Genomic DNA, 20561 nt, shown 5'->3' on the forward strand with positions numbered 1-20561 from the left:
GGCCACCGGGCTCTTCAAGAATTGAGTCATTGGCCACTGCAGTCACTGACCTTCAACATACCCTGAAAGGGTTCAGGGTGGAGATCAGGAATGAGGCTCTCTGTGCTCTGGGAAAACTGACAGAACAGCCCTTCAGATAGTTAGATATTTTCAGGAGAGATTTTCTAAAAAATAAATTTATTTATTTTATTTATTTATTTTTGGTTGCACTGGGTCTTTGTTGCTGTGCACAGGTTTTCTCTAGTTGCAGTGAGTGGGGAGTACTCTTCGTTGTGGTGTGCGGGCTCCTCATTATGGTGGCTTCTCTTGTTGCGGGGCATGGGCTCCAGGACTGCAGGCTTCAGTAGTTGCAGCACATGGGCTCAGTAGTCCATGGGCTCAGTAGTTGTGGCTCGCAGGCTCTAGAGCCCAGGCTCATTAGTTGTGGCGCACGGGCTTAGTTGCTCCACAGCATGTGGGATCTTCCCGGACCAGGACTCCAACCTGTGTCCCCTGCATTGGCAGGCGGATTCTTAACCATTGCACCACCAGGGAAGCCCCAGGAGAGACTTCTATGAACCCAATTTCTTACATCTTCCCATACTTAGAAAAGCACTAAAATCATTAACTAAAATAACTGTGCCTTGTGACCAGCAGTAATTTTCTACGAAGAGGTGTGCTTGATTGCTCATCCCCTTCTCCAGAATTACATATATGCTGACCTGCCCCCCACCTCTTCGGAGCAGTTGCTCAGAGCTCTCTGAGAGGCTGTCTCCTGGGCTATAGTCCTCAGAAAGTCCCCAAATAAAGCTGAAACTCACAGCTCTCATTTTGTGTGTTTTTATTTCAGTCAAAACTTTGATAATACACTTTTATTGTCTGTCTCCCTTTCCCACTCCACCACCCATGGCTTTGGAGATGAGGCAAGGATTACTTAGAGACTCTAAGAACTATAATAATTATGTGACATGATAGAGATGCTGAATATGGCTACAGTGGTAATCATATTACAATATATCAATGTATCCCAGGCCCTGGTGACCACCATTTTACTCTTTTTTTTTCTTTTTTTTACAAGTTTGGCTTTTAGGTTACACATATAAGTGAGATCATACAGTATTTTTCTTTCTCTGACATCATACTTGACATGATGTCCTCAAAGTCCATCTATATTGTCGAAAATGGCACTATTGCCTTCTTTCTCACCACTGAATAATATTCCAATGTGTCTATGTACCAATCTTTATCCATTCATCTGTTAATTGGCACTCAGGTCATTTCCATATCTGTAATTTTCTCATCTGTTGAAGAGCTGCTAGCTGGGTGATATGAGGAAAACAGTGACCTCATTTCTGAGTCTCTCTTTCCTTTTTTCTTTTTTTTGTAAAACAGGGATGATTATCCTATCTCACTGGTATCTGTTGCTTAGCAGAGCCTTATTAAGTTGTCCTATTCCATTTCCTCTGCTTTCTCCTCTCAGGTTCCAGAGAAGCAGTGGGAAAATGCCACCTGGCTGGTGACGGAGTTCATGCTGGTGGGTTTCTCCACCTTCCCAGGCCTGAGGACCACCCTCTTTGCACTGTCCTTCCTCACATACTTGGTTACCCTGAGCGGCAATGTCACCATCATCACCATCGTACATGCGGATTGGACCCTTCACACTCCCATGTACCGCTTCCTGGCCGTGCTGTCCCTCTCTGAGACCTGCTACACGCTGGTCACCATCCCCAACATGCTGGCTCATCTGGTCATGGAGAGTGGAGCTATCTCCATCCCTGGCTATTGGGCTCAGACGTTCTTCTACCTGGGCCTGGGATGCACCCACTGCTTCCTCCTTACCCTGATGGGTTACTACCGCTGCGTTGCCATCTGTCATCCCCTGCGTTATTGGGTGATCATGAGACCCACAGTTTGCCTCTACCTCGGAGCCCTGGTTTTCTGCTTCGGGTCCTCGGTGGCCTTGATCGAGACCAGCCTGATCTTCTCCTCGCCCTTGTGCCGCAGCGAACGCGTGGAACACTTCTTCTGCGACATCACGCGGTCCTGAAGCTCAGCTGCAAGGGGAGTGCCGGCAAAGCGCTGGCATTCTTCTTCCTGAGTATCCTCGTGGTGCTGGTCTCCTTCCTCATCCTCCTCTCCTACACCTTCACTGTGGCCGCCCTCCTGAGGATCCCCTCAGCAGCCGGCCGGCACAAGCCCTTCTCCACCTGTGCGGCCCACCTCACCGTGGTCATTGTGCATTTTGGCTGCCCCTCCATCATCTACCTGAGGCCTGAGTCCAGAGGGAACCCGGACCGGGACCACCTGGTGGCTGTGTTCTACACGGTGGTGACACCGCTGCTGAACCCGGTGGTACACACTCTGCGCAATAAAGATGTGAGGGTGGCATCGAGGAGGACCCTGGAGCGAAGCCGCGGAGTTTTAAAACTAAACACTCGTCCTAAGTTCCGGGTCTAGCTTTTTCATGAACACTTGCCCTGCCTGACACTCAGTTCTCCCACCTGGAAAACAGAGGCCACTCCCATAACCTTAAATGAAGTAGCCTGGGTGAGGCAATTTACAAACAGTGCCTGAGACCCAGCATGAGCTCCATAAAGGCTGCCCTTTCCCTTCGTTTTCACTTCTTTGACTCTGCTGGGTTGCAAGGCGGTCTGCAGCGCATGATGGTCACTAGTGGAGGGCGGCCCTGACCCTACCCGGTGCTGGCGGGCAGTGGAGGGCAGTTCTTTACCTAGCAGTGAACAGGGGTTGGCACCCGGTCCAGCATCCTTTTATTTTGTCTCGCTCAGAAGTAGTTCACTTTTTTTGGGGGTGTGTGTGTGGGGAGAATGAATGTTACCAACCAAAGGCTGCCTTTATTTTTCCTGTCACATTTAAATGATGTTTTCACTATTGTTGGCCACCTCTCTCCCCCTTGGGTCTTTTATTTCTTTGGTATATGATGGGGAAAGAAAGAAAAAAGGAAGAATTAAAATTTTTTTATTGTAGTGAAATATATATAACAAAACTTTTTATCCTTTTAAAATTTTCTTCTTATTGTTGAACTTTATGAATTCTTTGTATATTTTGGATAACAGTCCTTTATGAGATACATCTTTTGCAAATATTTTCTCCCAGTCTGTGGTTTGTCTTCTCAGTCTCTTGATACTATTTTTTCCAAGTATTTATCATTAACTAAAATGACCTTATTATCTATTGTTTGTCTCCTTTAGACAGTGTAAGGTCTTCGTACAACCCCTCACTACAGTGTAAGGTCCAAAAATAACGTGTGTTTACAGGGCATAGCATGGAGCCTGGTATTTTGGATTCAGCTGACAAATATTTGTTGATTGAATGAATGGATAAGAACTGTTAATATTATTTAGTTTGCTTTATTCTTTTTGAAAATGGCATTAAGCTGTTTTAAGTTCTTCCATCTCCTTTTTAAAATTTTGAAGCTCAGTTTCAAATTACCACCATTTTCGTCTTCAAAATTAAGGATAATAGTTAGCCACTTACAAGAACATGAGATGAATTTCTACTATTTAATCATTTTTAAGTGTACAACTCAGGGGCATTAATTACATCCACAAGTTTGTGCAACCATCACCACCATCTCTTTCCAAAACTTTTTTCATCCTCCTAAATTGAAATTGTGTGCCCTTTAAGTAATGACTCTTCATTCCCCCATCCTCCCCATCCCTGGTAACATCTAACTTACTTTCTGTCACTATGAATATGCCTATTCTACATGTTTCATATAAGTGGAATCATAGAATACTTGTCCTATTGTGTCTGGCTTATTTCACTTAGCATAACGTTTTGAAGGAGCATCCATGTTGTAGCACATATCAGAACTTCATTCCTGTCTATGGCTGAATAATATTCCATGTTATTCACATGGATATATATATTTTTTGTTTATCCATTCATCTGTTGATGGACACTTGGGTTGTTTCCACATTTTGGCTACTGTGAATAGTGCTGCTATGAACACTTGTGTATACGTATCTGATTGAGTCCTTGTTTTCGATCCCTTTGGGTATGTAACTAGGAGTGGAATTGCTGGATCATAAGGTAATTCTGTTTAACTTTTTGAGGAATCACCAAATTGTTTTTCATAGTGGCTGCACTATTTTACATTCCCACCAGTAGTGTACTAGAGTTCTAATTTCTCCACATCTTTGTCAACACTTGTTATTTTCTGGTTTTGAAGAGTTTAGCCATCCTAATAGATGTGAAGTGAGTTTTGTAGTTTAGTAGTTCACTTCTGTTTAATTAAACACAGATGATGGATTGAAATCATCCAAAGTATCTTCTCTGACCACAATGGAATGAAATAAGAAATGAGTAACAGGAGGAAAACTGGACACTTTACAAATATATACAAATTAAACAACACACCTTTGACCAATAGGTGAAAGAAGAAATTACAAGTTAGATTGGAATATACTTAAAATAAATGAAAATGAACGCACAACATACCAAATCTTGTGGGATTCAGCAAAAGCTATGCTCAGAGGGAAATTCATAGCTGTAAGCGCTTACATTAAAAAAGAAGAAAGATCCCAGGTCAGTAACCTAACTTTACACCTCAAGAAACTAGAAAAAAAGAGCAAGATAAACACTAGTGATGAGGCTTCCATTATAACAAGTGTTGGTGAGGATGTAGAGAAATTGGAACAATTGCACACTGTTGATGGAATTATAAAATGGTGCAGTTGCTATGGAAAATGGTATGGTGATTCCTCAAAAGATTAAAAATGAAAAATAAAATTACCATATGATCTAGCAAGTTGACTTCTGGGTATATATAGAAGAGAACTGAGGGACTTCCCTGGTGACCCAGTGGTAAAGAATCCACCTTACAATGCAGGGGACGTGGGTTCAATCCCTGGTTAGGGAACTAAGATCCCACATGCGGCAGGGCAACTAGGCCCGCATGCCACAACTACTGAGCTCGTGTGCCTCAGCTAGAGCCTGTGAGCTGCAAACTACAGAGCCCATGTACTCTGGAACCTGCACACCACAACTACAGAGCCCATGTGCCCTGGAGCCTACATGTTACAACTAGAGAAGAGAAAGCCTGTACACCACAATGAAAGATCCCACATGCCTCCACGAAGATCCTGCATGCTGCAGCTAAGACCCGACACAGCCAAAAATAAATAAAGTCAATAAACAAATAATAAATAAATCTTAAAAAAAAAGAATTGAAAGCATTTGTACACTCATGTTCATAGCAGCACTATTCACAGTAGCCAAAAGGTAGAAGCATTCCAAGAACCCACTGACAAATGAATGGATAATCAAAACGTGGTAGATACACACAATGAAATATTATACAGCCTTAAAAAAGGACAGTCTGACAAATGCTACAACGTGGATGAATCTCGAGGCCACTATGCTGAATGAAATAAGCCAGACAAAAAAGGACAAATATTGTAGGATTCTGTGTATATGAGGTAACTAGAGAGATCAAATTCATAGAGACAGAAAGTAGAACAGTGATTACCAGGGGCTGGAGCCGGGAGAGGGAGAATGGAGAGTTGTTTAATGACTATGAAGTTTCAGTTTTGCAGGATGAAAAAGTTCTGGGGATGGATGGTGGTGATAGTTGCACGACAATGTGAATATACCTAGCAACCACTGAACTGCACACTTAAAAATGGTCACAGTGGTAAATTTTATGGTATGTGTATTTTGCCCCAATTACAATTTAAAAAGTTATGCTATGAGAGGCAGGCAGTATTAGCAAGAGAAGGATTTCTTTGTCTTGTAAATATCTTGGTGCTGAAACACCTGAAGGCATCTTCCTAGGCAGAACCAGAAGGACTGGTGCCCCTCTACTCAGTGTCATACCACAACCACGCACTCCTCATATATAGAGTATCCTCTCCGAGGTCATAGCCTGATGAGTCAATCATTCACAGCATCTAATTCACACTGTTCTTCGAGCCCTGGAATGGCTTCTTGTGGCTGGTGACCCACAGACTTGAAAAAAAAACTTCCAATCTACATGCAAAATAAATGTTAAAGCCATAGTAAACCAAAAACCTCAGTGGAAGCATGGGAAGCCCACAGAAATCACTGAATTTAGCAATTAAAATATTTAGTTAGGCAGGAATTGTGAAGACTGCCATTGCTGAGAGTAATGGTCTTTGCCCATGGTCCTTGGCTGTATCCTCTGGGAGGTTCCTCACTGGCCTCTCTTCCCCATCACCACTTCTGAAGCTTTCTCATTCCATTTCCTGTGGTATGATTTTAAGGACCTCATGGTACAAACTTGGGGCATTGTTTTTGTTTGGTTGTTGTTGTTTTTGGCTTCACCTCGAGGCTTGTAGGATCTTAGTTCCCAGGCCCACAGTGAGAGTGCTGAATCCTAACCACTGGACCGCCAGGGAACTCCCTGGGGCATTGTTTTATATGCCAGAGATCTTTTGCAGGCCAAGCTCATAGTTTCTCTCAAAAATTTAGTAGGTGTCTGGTCTTTTTTTCTTCAGGCAGTTAAATGGGCAAGTAACCACAGCCAAAGATTTCCGCTGGCATGGCTCTTTTTTTTTCCTTTTCATTTTTTAAACTGTGGCAAAATACATACAACATAAAACTGATCATCTTAACTACTTTGAAATGTATGTTAGTTCAGTGGTATTAAGTGCATTCAGAATGTTGTGCCACCACCCCCACCATCCATCTCCAGAACTCTTCGTCTCATAAAACTGAAACTCTGTCCCCAGGAAACACTAACTCCTCATTCCTCACCACCCCCTGCCCCCCACCAGCCCTTGGCAGCCACCATTCTACTGTCTTTTCTTTATGAAGTTGACTACTCTAAATGGCTCATAGAAGTGGAATGATAACAGTATCTGTCTTTCAATGAGCATCATGTCCTCAAGGTTCATCCACCTGGCGTAGTTCTTAAACCCGAATGATGCCCTCATTTATTTCCTGGCTTCTATATTTGATTGGACCTTGGCATTCTCTCAAGGATGCTGAGAAATGGTTAATCTCTTGCTATAACTGCCTCCTCAGGGCCACTTTGTATCGCTGCTTCCCTTTGAACCCCCCAAATCACCAGACTCAGTCGATTTAAATTGTAGTCTGCATGGAGAGAGACTACCTCAATATTGTTAGAGTCCCTGCTACCTCTGCTTGCCTCCGTACATCTCTCTCTTTAAAGACAGTGGCAAGAAGTAGCAAACAAATATAACAAATAATCCGGCTTTTCCTAACCACTTCCCAGAAGGCTATAGACTCAGTAAACACAGTCAGCTCTGCAAGACTCACAGTTTTACCTGCCTGGTGAGGATGACTAGCCGCCCAGGTGGCGTTGTCTTTGGTTCAAGGAGATGGAAGCAAGGACTGCGGCCTTGCATCACAGTTTAGAAGGAGCCTGGTGCCTTGGGCTCCTTCTTAAAGGCTGTAAGAGTGCTTAGAAACACAGGCCCCTCATGCCCACTGAACCAGGGGGTCTGGAGATCTGGGTTCCAGTTTAGCTTTGAACCACTTGCTGAGACGTGGGAAGGTCCCTTTCCTTCTCTGTGTCTCAGAGGTCATTAAACGAAGGTCATTAAACCATGACACATGGTTTTTTCCCTCTTTGACATTTTTAGACCCTGTGCTTTCTCTGAAACTCATAAATATGAGGATTGATGAGGAAAGGTCTGGTAAGTTCACTGTTTCCCAAAATGTGAAGCTCTTAACAGTAACATATCCTGCATGTGGCATGAAAGAAACCTTTGAATTGCACAGGCAGAAATTTATTCCCTTTCTCAGTTCTCTTTGAAGGCTGATGATTACTTCAAGGAAAAATTTCAGTTTGGTCCTAGTGTATCTTTTAAATACACTAGCTTTATTTATTTATTGGGAATTCCCTAGCTGTCCAGTGGTTAGGGCTCCACACTTCCACTGCCAAGGGCCCGGGTTCAATCCCTGGTCGGGGAACTAAGATCCCACATGCCGCATGCTGCATGGTGCGGCCAAAAAAAATTTTTTTTATTTACATAGTGTGAGTGTGTATAATATCTGTCTATATACACACATATGTATGAAGTTACATGTATAATTTTATTTTTAAGGCATCCTACAGTAAAACAGATTTTTTAGTGTACAGTTCAACGAATTTTAACACATGCAACCACCACTACAATCTGGATACAGAACAGCTCCATCACCCCTCAAAATTCCTCATGCTATATGTCACACTTTCCGTATGTCCATATGTCACACTTTCCGTACCCCCTGGCAACCATTGATCTGTCCTCCTACACTATGGTTTTGTCACTTGGAGATTATCATATCAATGGAGTCACACAATATGTAACCTTTTGAGACTGGCTTCTTTCACTCAGCATAATTTTTTTTTTTTTTAGCAATTTAGCATAATTTTTTTTGAGCTTGTGCGTAGAGAATGCTTTTCCCCTTAAGTTTTTTTTTTTTTTTTTTTTTTGGTCATGTCACGCAGCTTGTGGGATCTTAGTTCCCTGACCAGTTTTTGAACCTGGGCCCTCGGCAGTGAAAGCACAGAGTCCTAACCACTGGACAGCCAGGGAACTTCCTCCCCCGCGCCCCCCGCCAAGTTCTATTGAGATATAATTGACATATGATATTGTATAAGTTTAAGTTATACAACATAATGATTTATTATTTGTATTTATTGTGAAATGATCACCACAGTATGTTTAGTTAACATTCATCACTTTACATGGTTATAAACTGTTTTTCTTGTGATAAGAACCTTTAAGATCTACTCTCTTAGCAACTTTCAAATATACAATACAGTATTGTTAACTGTAGTTACTACGCTGTACCTTACATACCCAGGATTTACTCATCTCATAACTAGAAGTTTGTACCTTTTGACTACCTTCATCCGTTTCCTCCACCCCTCACCCCCTGCCTCTGACAACCACCAATTGGTTCTCTGAGCATAACTGTTTGAGACTCATCCAAGTTATTGTGTTACCATATTTTGTTCTTTTATTGCTGAGCAGTGTTCTATGGTATGGATGGACCACGGTTTTTGTAACCACCTACTGAGCGGCATTTTGGTTTCTCCAGTTTTTGGCTATTACATATAAAGCCGCTATGAACAATCATGTGCAGGTTTTGTGTGACTTAGATTATTCAAAACCCCTTCTGGTTTCCCAGCTCACTTAGAATAAAATTCAACATAACCACAGTGGTATCTGGGTGGGTCCCCAAAACGACACCCTGTGATAGGCATGAGGGAGCCATGTGGTTGAAGCACAGGCCCATTCTTGAAGTGTTTCCAGTCTGGAGGCCCAGGCAGCACTGCTTGAGTTCACATTCTGCCTCTATCACTTACAAGCTGTGCAACCTTGGGTCAGTTCCTTAACCTCCCTGTGCTTCAGTTTCAGCATCTATAAAATGGGGATATTGCTAATACACCTCCCTTCCAGAGCTGTTGTGAGGATTAAATGAGTTCATATGTCAAAAGGGCATGGAACAGCGCTTGCACATAGTAAGTGCTTGACATAAGATAATCACTATTTCATTATTGGCTCTGGAAGTTTAATTGGGCCCAGAAGGCCCTTCTAGGACATTTGCATTTTATCCTGTTCTTATGGGCAAGGAGGGTGGGGTTGAGCAGGTAGGTGAGAGACAGTGGGGAGAGGGACTGGTTTGGAGACTGTTGGAATAATCCGGAGCAGCTCTTATAGAGAGGCGGGTAAGCCTGTTTGGAGTGGGTTCAAGAATAGGAGAAGAGCTTACGGAGACAGTTAAGTATAGATGGATTTTGCTAAAAAAAGGAGCAAATGGACAGTCACAAGTGGAGAATGTGGGGCCATCGGAGGTTTTTTTTTTCTTTTTAATGGGTGAAATGAAAACCTAGGAATGATTCAATATAAAATAAAATTAACGATGGGGTGGAATCCTTGGAAGGAAATCCCAGAAGTTGACAAGGGATGGAAGTCAGTCTTGGAGGGAAGTAGGGCGCTCGGGACCAGAATTACTCCCCTTGTACTGATGGGGAGATCATTTTCCAGATGCCAGACGGCTGCAACGTGGTGAAGCCCTGGTTGGAACCGGGTACCACTCAGAGGGCCCATTCGCTTGCACCGGAAGCAGAAAAACTCCAAGCGTCCGGGGAAGTGGGCAGGGCTTACAAGGGTAGAGGCAACAGCGTAGGCGCGGATAGGGGAGAGGGGGCGGGCCTCTGCCTTCGCTGAATTGCGGTGGGATGGGAGGCAGGGCCTGGAGCTAGAGCGAGGGGCAGGGTTTGTTTGGGGTGAGAGTCCCGGATGGTGGACACTGGGCAGGAGGTCCGAAATCGTCCATGCTCGGCCAACGTGAAGGGGCGTACAGCACGCCCGGTGTGGAAAGCAGGCTGGGCTCGGAAGGCCCGGAACCTGTGGGCCTGCAATGCTGGGCCAATGGAAGGCCGAGGAAGGTGGATCGCGCCAAACTCCCGGCGACTGGAAGCCGCAGAGGGGCGTGGCCTCTTGTAAAAAAAAGCGTGAGGCCTGCAGTGCGAGCCAATGGGAAGCGAGGGAGGGCGGAGCTTGTGCAACGGGCGGCCAGTAGAGACAGGGCTCTTATAGGAGGTGCCCTGAAGCTGAGCGCACGCGCGTCGGGCCGGACTACAGGGCGCCCCGGATCCAAGTGGGCAAAAGGGGCAAGGCCACAGCTGTCCGGCCCAGCCTGTTCAAGCCGCGCGCCTGTTCACGTGACACGAAGGGAGCGGAATTCCTCTGGAGTTAGCGCCATTTCCTGTAGGTGAAGGTTAAAATGCCCCGGGGGTTGGAGAAGCATCCCGATGCAACCTGACCTCGACTCGAGGCCTGGGGTCGGGGGACAGGCTCGGGCCCGGGCGCTCGCTAGGGGGGAGGGGTCTGGCTTGTGGAGAGGGTCGTGCACGGTAACTTGGGGGCGTAGACGTGGGGTGGGCTCACCACTAGGGCTGAGATTCGGGTCCTTGATGTCAAAGAGAGGCGGGGCTTCCCACCGATCCTTTGAGAAGTAGGTAAGTAGGAAAATAGCTATCTTGAGGCTTTGTCGCCGCATTGACCTGTGGTGACCTCGTGAGGTGGTTGTGGTGACGTAAGGGGGGTGGGCTGGCGTTGTAAGAGGTGTGGCCAGGTCCCTGAGAGTTTTGGCCTGGTCCGGAGCCTGGGGGTGTAAGGGGCGTGGCCGCGCAGAAACTCGTGCCAAGGGGCGTGGCCCGGGATCTGGACTGGGAGAGGGGGCGTGCCTTCTTCTGGATAATTTAATTGTCGCGCCAACGTCCTAGCCCTGCCCTTTCTCCCTTAGGTGCCATCTCATGGAGACGCCCGCGGCTGCCGCCCCTGCTGGGGGCTTCTTCCCCTCTTTCCTGCTCCTGGGTTTCGCGACGCTAGTGGCCGCCTTGCTGGGCGCCGCTCACCGCCTGGGGCTCTTCTATCAATTGATGCACAAGGTTCAGGGGAAATACAAGGGAGACGGGCCGGGGGCAGCCAAAGGAGTGGACTTCCAGCGTTCTTTCCAGCTAACCCATTTTATAGGCGGGGAGAGTGAGGTCCGGTTAATCCAGAGGGACTGGTCGGGAGATTCTTTCCAGTATCCTGTCGCTGTTGCTGAGCTGCTTACGGGGCTCTGGACTTTGCCTCTAGGAAGAGGTCACAGGGAGGCTACACCTGCCTGGGCACTCAACCCCCCGCCCACCTCCTTCCTCAGGGGCGTCGAGCCCTTTTCACGGAGCAGTGCTCCGTAACGCGATGGGGTCAGAGTGCAGAGAGCAGGCACCAGAGGACGTGGACGGCTGTGACTCTTTTGTGACAGTTGCTGTCTGCTGAGCTCAGCGCTTCAGAAGGATTTTCCCACGTACCCAATACATTCCGGAATAGATACTCTTGTTTCTGTCTTCATTTTCCACAAGAAGAAACCGAGGCTCAGAGAGGTTGTGTGATAGCTTGTGTTAGGAGACCTGTTTGGGGAAGAGCTGACCCCACAGACCTTGCTCTGAACTACTTGCCTTCTCTCTCAGAAATTTACCCCTTCCCCAGACCCTCTCCCCAGTCCTTCCTCTCCTAACCAGCAGCAACTTGAGGATTTGTGGAGATTTAAGGCAAAGGCCTCTGGTGTGCGTTGCTGTGCAGAAGCACTGTCTGTGTCAGCAGGCTGCTCCCATGTCAGGCACGTGGCGGCTGGCGGCCTGTTAACTGGGCCCAGTGAGTAGGAGGGAGTCTGGTAGGCTGGAGTCAGCAGTCACATTAAGTAAGATGCCCTGATACTGGAGAGCAGGCTGTGCTGGAGTCCCAGCAGATGGCCCCTGGCCAAACTCCCTTGGGTTCTGTGGATCGACCTTCCCTAACCTCTCTTCCTGCTTGCTCCACCATCCCTGAGGCGGGCAGTGTTACAGAGTGGGGGGCTTTAAGAGCATTGGTTCTATGGGACTTTGAGTCTTGCTCAGGAGTCTTGATCTCTGTAGTTGTAAAAGGATATAACGTCAGGAGGATCTGATAAGATGATATGTCCTACTCTGAGCCAGGTGTATAGTGTAATATGTGCCTAAGCAACACCAAGCTTCCCCTGCCCTCCGACCCTGCCCTCCTTCCTGGGGGAGGGAGATTGTCCCTCTTCCCACCTGCCCTGGTGCCCGTGCCCTGGTCCTTGACAATCTCGCTTCTCCCCCTTTTCGGGCCCAGGTGGACAAGGCAAGCATCCGGCATGGTGGGGAGAATGTGGCAGCCGTGCTGAGGGCCCATGGCGTGCGGTTCCTTTTCACGCTGGTCGGCGGGCACATTTCCCCACTGCTGGTGGCCTGTGAGAAGCTGGGTATCCGCGTGGTGGACACCCGCCACGAAGTCACAGCCGTCTTTGCAGCTGATGCTGTGGCCCGCCTGACCGGTGAGGGCAGAGTGGAGAGGGCTAGGGGCTGGTGAGACTGGGATGTCTTTGAGGGGCAGGGTTTTTTGATGGGGGGCTGGCCAGGAGGGTGGACACAGCTGTGACACGGTTTGTGTTTCAGGGACAGTGGGCGTGGTGGCGGTGACAGCGGGCCCCGGCCTCACCAACACAGTGACTGCGGTGAAGAATGCCCAGATAGCCCAGTCCCCAGTCCTGCTTCTGGGTGGGGCTGCCAGCACCCTGCTGCAGGTACCCTCTTCTTGAGGGGTGGCAGGGGCCCCAGGGAACCTGGAAGTTCTCATGTGTTGACTCCCTGGACTCCTGTCTCCACCAGAACCGGGGCGCACTCCAGGCTATTGATCAGATGTCCCTGTTCCGGCCACTCTGCAAGTTTTGTGCTTCTGTGCAGAGGGTGCGGGAGATCATCCCCACCCTGAGGGCCGCGATGGCTGCTGCTCAGTCGGGCACCCCAGGTGCGGGGCGGGGGCTGGGCAGTGGTCAGGCCCTAGGGCCTGGGGGCTGGGAGACACAGCAGACTCAGCGCTCTCCCTGTCCATGCAGGCCCGGTGTTTGTGGAACTGCCTATCGATGTGCTGTACCCCTACTTCATGGTTCAGAAGGAGATGGTGCCAGCTAAGCCGCCCAAGGGCCTCGTGGGTCAAGGGGTCTCCTGGTAAGTAGCCCAACTCCTACCATACCCTCCCCTATCCTCTGGCTTCTCCTGCAACCTCCTGCTAGCACCCATCTCTCCTTTGACTCATTCATTGATTTGCACATCAGTTGAGAGGAGCCAGCCGTGGGAAGAGCATTCCAGGTAGAGGAAATAGAATATGCATGTGTGCTGAGGCAGGAATGAAGTTGGTGGGTTGGGAAAGCAAAGTGGCCCATGTGGTGGCAGCAGGTGAGCAAAGGGGAGAGGGGCAGAGACTGAGCTCAGAGCACCAGCAGGAGCCACTTGGCAGACCTGGGACTTTGTTTTTAATTTGAGGTCCATTGAGAGGCACTGCAGGGCCTTAAGCATTGGCACGGGATACCCTGGCTTGGGTTTTTATTATGTTCCCTCTGGCTATTGCTGGAGTGTGGACTTTCGGGTCAGGTGGAAGCTGGGAAGCCAGGGAGGAGGTGTGGTGGTCACTGGGATGAGAGATGATGGTGGTCTGGAATCTGGGTGGTAGCTGTGGGATACATCTGGATGGATCACATATGAGTGCCTGGACCTCCAGCAGGCCAGGATAAGGGAACAATGTGTCCCTATGGGCCCATGACATGGGCACAGCTCAGTCTGGGACCACTATGGGACTTCTGAGTGGTGAGTGGCCAGGATGTTGGAGAGAGCAGGTCAGTGGGGCTGGCCTGGGACAAGCTTGAAGGTTTTCCTGGAAGAGCTACAAGTTTCAAGGGGGAGTTTCTTTCTGTTGACGGGATAAAAAGGGTTCTAAGTAGGGGCATAGCCCTAGCAGAGGTACGTGAAAAGGATCCATTTTTGGTCACCACTGAGGTAGGCCTGGCTGAAACAGGGTGCAGAAAGGAGAATCAGGGCTTCCCTGGTGGTGCAGTGGTTGAGAGTCCGCCTGCCGATGCAGGGGACACGGGTTCGTGCCCCGGTCCGGGAAGATCCCACATGCCGCGGAGTGGCTGGGCCCGTGAGCCATGGCCGCTGAGCCTGCGCGTCCGGAGCCTATGCTCCACAACGGGGGAGGCCACAACAGTGAGAGGCCCGCGTACCGCAAAAAAAAAAATAAAAAAAAGAAAGGAGAATCAATTTTCCTCCTCCTCCTCCTCTTTGCCCTCTGTCCCTTGCATTTGCCTGTCCTTGCCCCTCTGCCTTCCATTCCCCCTCCAAATATTTAGCGAGTGCTGCTATGTGCTAGGTACCTGGATGGGCATGAACAGGACAGACAGGTCCCTGCACACGGGCGTGTGAGAAGCACCTCGAGGGCCAGCTCAAGGAGTAGCAGGTTTACTCACATGTCTTTTATAACAACCCTTTGAGTTAAGACTCAGAGGTATTATTATGCCCATTTCATAGATTAGGTAATTGAGACCCAAGGCAGCTGAATGACTTGCATGAAGTTGTCCAGTTTGTTAATGGCGCACTGGGATTCAGCCCGGAGGAACCTTCAATGCTTTATCCACAGAGCTGTGTTCCATCTATAATGAGTGAAATGAAAGTCCAGAGAGATGGGTTCAAATCCCAGGACTGCCACTAACTAGCTGTGTTAACCTTGAACAAATGATTAAACCTTTTTTTTTTCTTCCAGTTTTATTGAGATATAATTGACATACAGCACTATGTAAGTTTAAGGGTTACAGCATAATGATTTGACTTACACATATTGTGATTAAATATATGACGTCAGCTTCCTCATCTGTAAGATGGACCAACGTTGCCTTTTCTCTCTAGACTGAGATTCTGTGATGAATAAAATGAGATTATTTTGACAGTGCAAAGCATATGCTGAAGTATAAAGGAATTAACCATTATTATCTTAAATAAGAATAGGGCTGAGTCCAGTGTCACACCAAGCGTAAGGCAAGGTGTCTCCCAACCTTCCTCCGACATGATTAGGGAACTAGCCCCCTGCAAGGCTGGCTAGTGCCTTGCCTTTTCTTTCCATGTTAGGGTTCCCCATGGTTCCATCCTTGGTCTCTTCTCATTTTCTGCGATCTTTACTCCTCCTCGAAAGAGAAACAGAAGCTTCAGGCTCTGACTAATTCTAGCCAGCTGATGCCCACATGTGTATTTTTGGCTGGATTGGGTGTCCTTGAGGGCAGGGCTGAGCGGGATTTATCTTTGTGTCTCCAGGGCCCTGTGACCCAATGAGTAAGGAGACATCAGAAGCCAGAGAAAGGCAAGGGTACGGACGATTTTTAATAACTCCAATTAATCGAGTGTTTTGCAATGTGCTTTATATCCTGAGTGGCTAGATCACTGAACCTTGGGAGAGATGTTCCCTTTTACATTTTTCAGAGGAGGAAGCTCAGAAAAGTTGGGTCACTCACCCACAGTCACACAGGAAGCAGCAGAGCCAGACTCAAGCCCACCTCCATCTGACCCCGCAGCCATGGCCCCTGATTCTGGCACTCCACGCCGGTGGCACTTGGTTTTGAGGGTCTGTGTCAGGTTGGGATGGTCACCAGAACCTTCTGAGGGGAAACAGGCCACTGGGCACTCAGCCACTGGGGTCTGTCTGTCCCTGGGCTGTTGCTTTTGTACCTCTGTTCCTGTCCTACTGCCTTCCTGGTCCCTTTCCTGGTCCTTCTCCTCCTTCAGCTTCTGGAACCCTGGTATGACTCCTGGTAACTGACTCTTCCTCTCCCCTTCGCAGGTACTTAGAGAATTACCTGGCCAACCTCTTTGCAGGAGCCTGGGAGCCTCAGCCTGAGGGGCCTCTGCCTCTGGACATCCCTCAGGCTTCCCCTCAGCAGGTGAATTGCCTCTGTGCCCTGGCCAGGGACCCCCACCTGCTGTGTGGCTTCTCTCTGACCCAGTACTGGGGCTGTGATCTTGGGGGCTGATGGTGACTCAGGGGTGGCTATTTGAGCCCCACCTCTTGCCCCAGGTTCAGCGCTGTGTTGAGATCCTGAGCCGGGCCAAAAGGCCCCTTGTGCTGCTCGGGAGCCAGGCCCTGTTGCCTCCGACACCCTCAGACAAACTTCGGTGAGAAGCCTCAGGCTTGCCCTTACTGTCACATCCCTGGTCCCCTGGGGCCCTGTGAGGAGGGGCAGGCCCTTGGCCACACTCACCTCTGTTCTGCCTGGACCCCTAGGGTTGCTGTGGAGACCCTGGGTGTCCCCTGCTTCCTGGGTGGGATGGCGCGGGGACTGCTGGGCCGGAGCCACCCCCTTCACATCCGGCAGAACCGCAGCGCCGCCCTGAAGAAGGCAGATGTTGTGGTCCTGGCAGGTGGGCCTCATCCTCCCACCCTCCCTTTCCTTTCCCTCCCACTAGGCACCTCCCTAATCGTGTAACCCTGCCCCTCCTGGTCAGGTACTGGCTGGCACCCCACTCTCATAATCAGCCACCCTACTACCTCTCACCACCCCCCTTCCCCTGGACCTGAAATTCAGGTGAACCCTCGCCAGGTTGCAGTTGTGTCCTGTGACCCAGCCTTACACAGAGCTAGCGGGCACCTTGGTACTTTGTGTACAGCGTTTGTATTTGTACGCGTTACACAGCATTTACACAGCACGTACACCTACAGCATATATATTTTTACATAAAGTGCTTGAAGCCTGCCAGAGACATAATAGTGGTATCAGTTAGCTATTGTTGTGTAATAACCACCGTGAACTCAGTGGCTTAAAAGGCACGTATCATTTCTCAAGACCCCCCTGGGGTTAGGGGGTAGTTTTTGTCATTTTGGTAGGGCTCATTCCTGAGTCTGCGCTCAGAGAGGCGGGAAGGCAGCTGTGCTGATCCAGGCTGGGCTGGCTTGTAACTTGGGGGTTGGTTGGCTGTAGGCTGGGCTAGCTTGGCCTCAGCTGGGGTAACTGAGTTCTTTCACTCTCCCCTACCTCCTCCATGTTTCTCATCCTCCAGCAGGCTAGCCTGGGCTTGTTCACTTGGTGGATGTTGAGAAACATGCAGGGCTTGGGGAGCAAGTTTATGTGAGAGGGAGAGAGTGGAAGCTGCAGGGCTTCTGGAGGTCTGGCCTCAGGAACGCATGCCATCACTTCTCTCACATTCTGTGGGCCAAAGCACGTCCTGAGGCCAGCCCAGGTTCATGGGGTGGGGAGCTGCGAAGTCTCATTGCAGGTGACACTGGTACAGGGAGAGGTGAAGACCTTTATGCATTCAGTCTACCATGGTGGATTAAGTAAGGTAGCGGGTACTCCCCAGGATGCTGGCCCTTTGTCCACCAAGACTCTGTCCCCTACCCCAGGAACGGTGTGTGACTTCCGTCTGTCCTATGGCCGTGTCCTCAGCCGCAGCAGCAAGATCATCATCGTCAACCGTAACCGGAAAGAGATGTTGATGAACTCAGACATGTTCTGGAAGCCCCAGGAGGCTGTGCAGGGTGAGCCCCTAGCAGCCCCCCACACATATGTGTTCTTTCCGGTTCCTCTCCTCCTGGCCTCTGCTGCAGCTGGCTTGAGCTGGGTGCTGGTGACCAAGGCCTGGACCGTGCCCCAGGGGGGCCCCGAGTCGGCCAGAGACGCATATTTGGTCCTTAGACTGATGGGGTGCTTCTGGATGAACTAATGGTAGGGTGGGCACTGGAGGGAAGGCCTGGGAATGTGCGTGTGATCACATCCCCTGTCTGTACTCTCCCATGTCGCCTGCTGCCCTTAGGACCTGCCCCGAGGTCTCTCTTGTCCTGTTGTGGCTCCTCCACCCCTGTTCAGTCCTCTTCCATGGCCTTTCCAGGCCCTGCTTTGCCCATCGTTCCAAGGACGTTGACTCTACCCTGCGGTGCAGGCGAGAGGCAACTTGTGTCAAGCAGAGAAGTGGCACCATTTGCATTCATGTTTGGGAAGATCCACTGTAGCAGCTGGTGGGCAGCGAGTTGGAGGGGACCGGGTGGAGGCAAGGGGCCTCTTAGGGCAGGACAGAAACGATGAGGCCTGGAGTGGGGATGGAGAGGGAGGAGAAACTCAACTTCGCTGAGCCTGTGTGATCATTTCTAAAATGGAGATGGGGAAAAGTACATCATCACTGGCTTGTTTATTTGTTCACTGTACAAGCACTCTGCATGCCTGGGTTGTAGAGATGTGCTTGGAGGATGGAGGTGTTTTTAGTGACGTGTTTCAGAGGCAGAATTGACAGGACTGCCTGATCTGGTGTGTGATGGGGAGGCAGGAGACAGAGGCTGATGTGAGTTTCTAACCCACTTTGTGCTCCCTAAACCTAGCTTCTTTGGCCTTGCTCTCCCTCACACCCCTGTTGCCCTGACTTGGTTCCGGCAGGCTCTGGGGTGTGTTTCACCCATTTTGTGCTAGGACCCCCCTGGCCTGCTTCTTTGCCTCCTGCGCAGATGCCTGTTGGCTTCCTGCTGTCTTTGGGCCTCTGGTGCTTGAAGGGCAGGAGGAGGCCATCTCCCTGCAGCTCTACCCTCTTCCTTCCCCAGGAGACGTGGGCTCCTTCATGGTGAAGCTGGCACAGGGCCTTCAGGGCCAGACATGGGCCTCAGACTGGGCAGAGGAGCTTCGGCAGGCTGACCGACAGAAGGAGCAGACCTTTAGGTGGGGGCTGGGTAGAGTGGACCTGGGGGGTTGCGGGTTCCCGGGGGCCCAGGCCGCTGGCTCTGCTGACCTGCGTTCCTCCATCACAGGGAGAAGGCATCGATGCCTGTAGCCGAGCACCTTAACCCGGTGCGGGTACTGCAGCTGGTGGAGGAAACTCTGCCCGACAACTCCATTCTGGTGGTCGATGGTGGGGACTTCGTGGGTACAGCCGCCCACCTGGTGCAGCCCCGTGGCCCCCTGCGCTGGCTCGATCCTGGTAAGGGCGGGCCTATGCCTGGGGCAGCTTGCATCGTCGGGGCCCCTTCACACCCACCTGCTCTTGGTTCTTCTAGGGGCCTTCGGTACTCTGGGGGTTGGTGCGGGATTTGCACTTGGCGCCAAGCTGTGTCAGCCGGATGCCGAGGTGAGTCAGAGTGTGCTGGGGGCAGGAGGCTCGCCGCTTTCTGGGCTGTGAGCCACCCCAGCCATCCTTGGTACCCCCTCAGGTCTGGTGCCTGTTTGGGGATGGAGCCTTTGGCTACAGCCTCATCGAATTTGACACCTTCGTCAGACACAAGGTGACCGGGTGACCAAGGGAAGCTCATAGCCTGGGGTTCTGGGAGATGTCATCAGGGGTGGGGTGGGCTGGGGAGGGGGCTGCTTGGCTTGCAGGGGTCCTGTCCCTGTCTTTGACCTGTGGCTGGCCAAGCCCTGGGACTGAAGGCTGTGGCCTGGCCTCATCCTCTCCCTGCAGATCCCAGTGATGGCTCTGATAGGGAACGATGCTGGCTGGACCCAGATTTCCCGGGAGCAGGTGCCCTGTCTGGGCAGCAACGTGGCCTGTGGCTTGGCTTACACGGGTGAGGGGCCTGGAATGGGTGGGACGGGGGAAAGCTGTTTCAGGCCCAGCTGAATGTATGTTCCTCTCCTGGGCTAGCTGCATGGTAGGCTGGGTTCTGCCATCATTCTGACTTGATCTCCCCTTTTAGGTTATCACAAGGCGGCCATGGGGCTGGGAGCCCAGGGCTTGCTACTTTCACGAGAGAGTGAGGATCAGGTGGTCAAGGTGCTGCACGATGCCCAGCAGCAGTGCCAAGATGGCCACCCAGTCGTGATCAACATCCTCATCGGGAGGACGGACTTCCGAGATGGCTCCATTGCCGTGTAGGGCCTCATGGGTCAGTGCCCTTGGCTCTCTTCCCACCCCTGGACTGTGCCAAGCTGGTTTCTCATCCTTGCTTGCCCTGGGCCTATCCCATGAGGCCCAGTGACCCTAGAACCCTCCCTGAGGACAAGGAGGGGCTGGAGGGCTCAGAGCTCAGAGAGGCTCCTTGGCAGCACTGGAGAGCCCTTGGGCCTTTTTCTTTGTGGGCTCAGCTGTATCCTTTCTCCCCTTCTCTCTTACACATTGAATAAACCACCTCTGGTCCATGTGGGCCCAAGTACTCATCCCAGAACCTGTGCATACTGATTTATTGTCCACAAAGATGGAAGTGAGGGAAAGAGGGAGGAGACAGGAGGGGACCCTACTCTCCCACTGGAACTCTGGGGCTCACTGAGGCACCATTACTGGAGATTTCAGGGTG

General features: G+C 50.1%; 2 protein-coding genes across 3 annotated transcripts; both read left to right on the forward strand.

Moving 5' to 3' along the window:
- Positions 1-947: 947 nt before the first annotated feature.
- Positions 948-2436, forward strand: OR10H2 (olfactory receptor family 10 subfamily H member 2). Its single transcript, XM_060006480.1, has 3 exons — positions 948-977; positions 1409-2019; positions 2079-2436. The coding sequence occupies exons 1-3, from the start codon at positions 948-950 to the stop codon at positions 2434-2436; spliced, it is 999 nt and encodes a 332-aa protein (XP_059862463.1).
- An 8112-nt stretch (positions 2437-10548) lies between these two features.
- Positions 10549-20440, forward strand: ILVBL (ilvB acetolactate synthase like). Of its 2 annotated transcripts, none has more exons than XM_060008156.1 (16): positions 10549-10694; positions 11233-11377; positions 12606-12807; positions 12929-13056; positions 13142-13280; positions 13369-13480; positions 16137-16236; positions 16371-16468; positions 16578-16714; positions 17694-17828; positions 18879-18993; positions 19083-19252; positions 19329-19399; positions 19482-19553; positions 19730-19835; positions 19965-20440. In XM_060008156.1, the coding sequence occupies exons 2-16, from the start codon at positions 11243-11245 to the stop codon at positions 20141-20143; spliced, it is 1899 nt and encodes a 632-aa protein (XP_059864139.1). In that variant the 5' UTR covers positions 10549-10694; positions 11233-11242; the 3' UTR covers positions 20144-20440. The 2 variants fall into 2 exon arrangements, with proteins under 2 accessions (XP_059864139.1, XP_059864138.1); XM_060008155.1 differs by lacking the exon at positions 10549-10694 and adding an exon at positions 10742-10945.
- The last annotated feature ends 121 nt before the right edge of the window (positions 20441-20561 follow it).

This window comes from Delphinus delphis, chromosome 3 (genome assembly GCF_949987515.2).
Source record: "Delphinus delphis chromosome 3, mDelDel1.2, whole genome shotgun sequence".
In the NCBI taxonomy this organism is placed as follows: Eukaryota; Metazoa; Chordata; class Mammalia; order Artiodactyla; family Delphinidae; genus Delphinus; species Delphinus delphis.

Coding starts and splice junctions, on each gene's coding strand:
- ILVBL (XM_060008156.1), top strand. CDS start 11,243: ATGGAGACGCCCGCGGCTGCCGCCCCTGCTGGGGGCTTCTTCCCCTCT. Junction 13,481..16,136: donor GTGGGTCAAGGGGTCTCCTG/GTAAGTAGCCCA, acceptor TCCCCTTCGCAG/GTACTTAGAGAATTACCTGG. Junction 19,554..19,729: donor ACACCTTCGTCAGACACAAG/GTGACCGGGTGA, acceptor CTCTCCCTGCAG/ATCCCAGTGATGGCTCTGAT.
- OR10H2 (XM_060006480.1), top strand. CDS start 948: ATGATAGAGATGCTGAATATGGCTACAGTG. Junction 978..1,408: donor TGCTGAATATGGCTACAGTG/GTAATCATATTA, acceptor TCTGTTGCTTAG/CAGAGCCTTATTAAGTTGTC. Junction 2,020..2,078: donor TTCTTCTGCGACATCACGCG/GTCCTGAAGCTC, acceptor CTTCTTCCTGAG/TATCCTCGTGGTGCTGGTCT.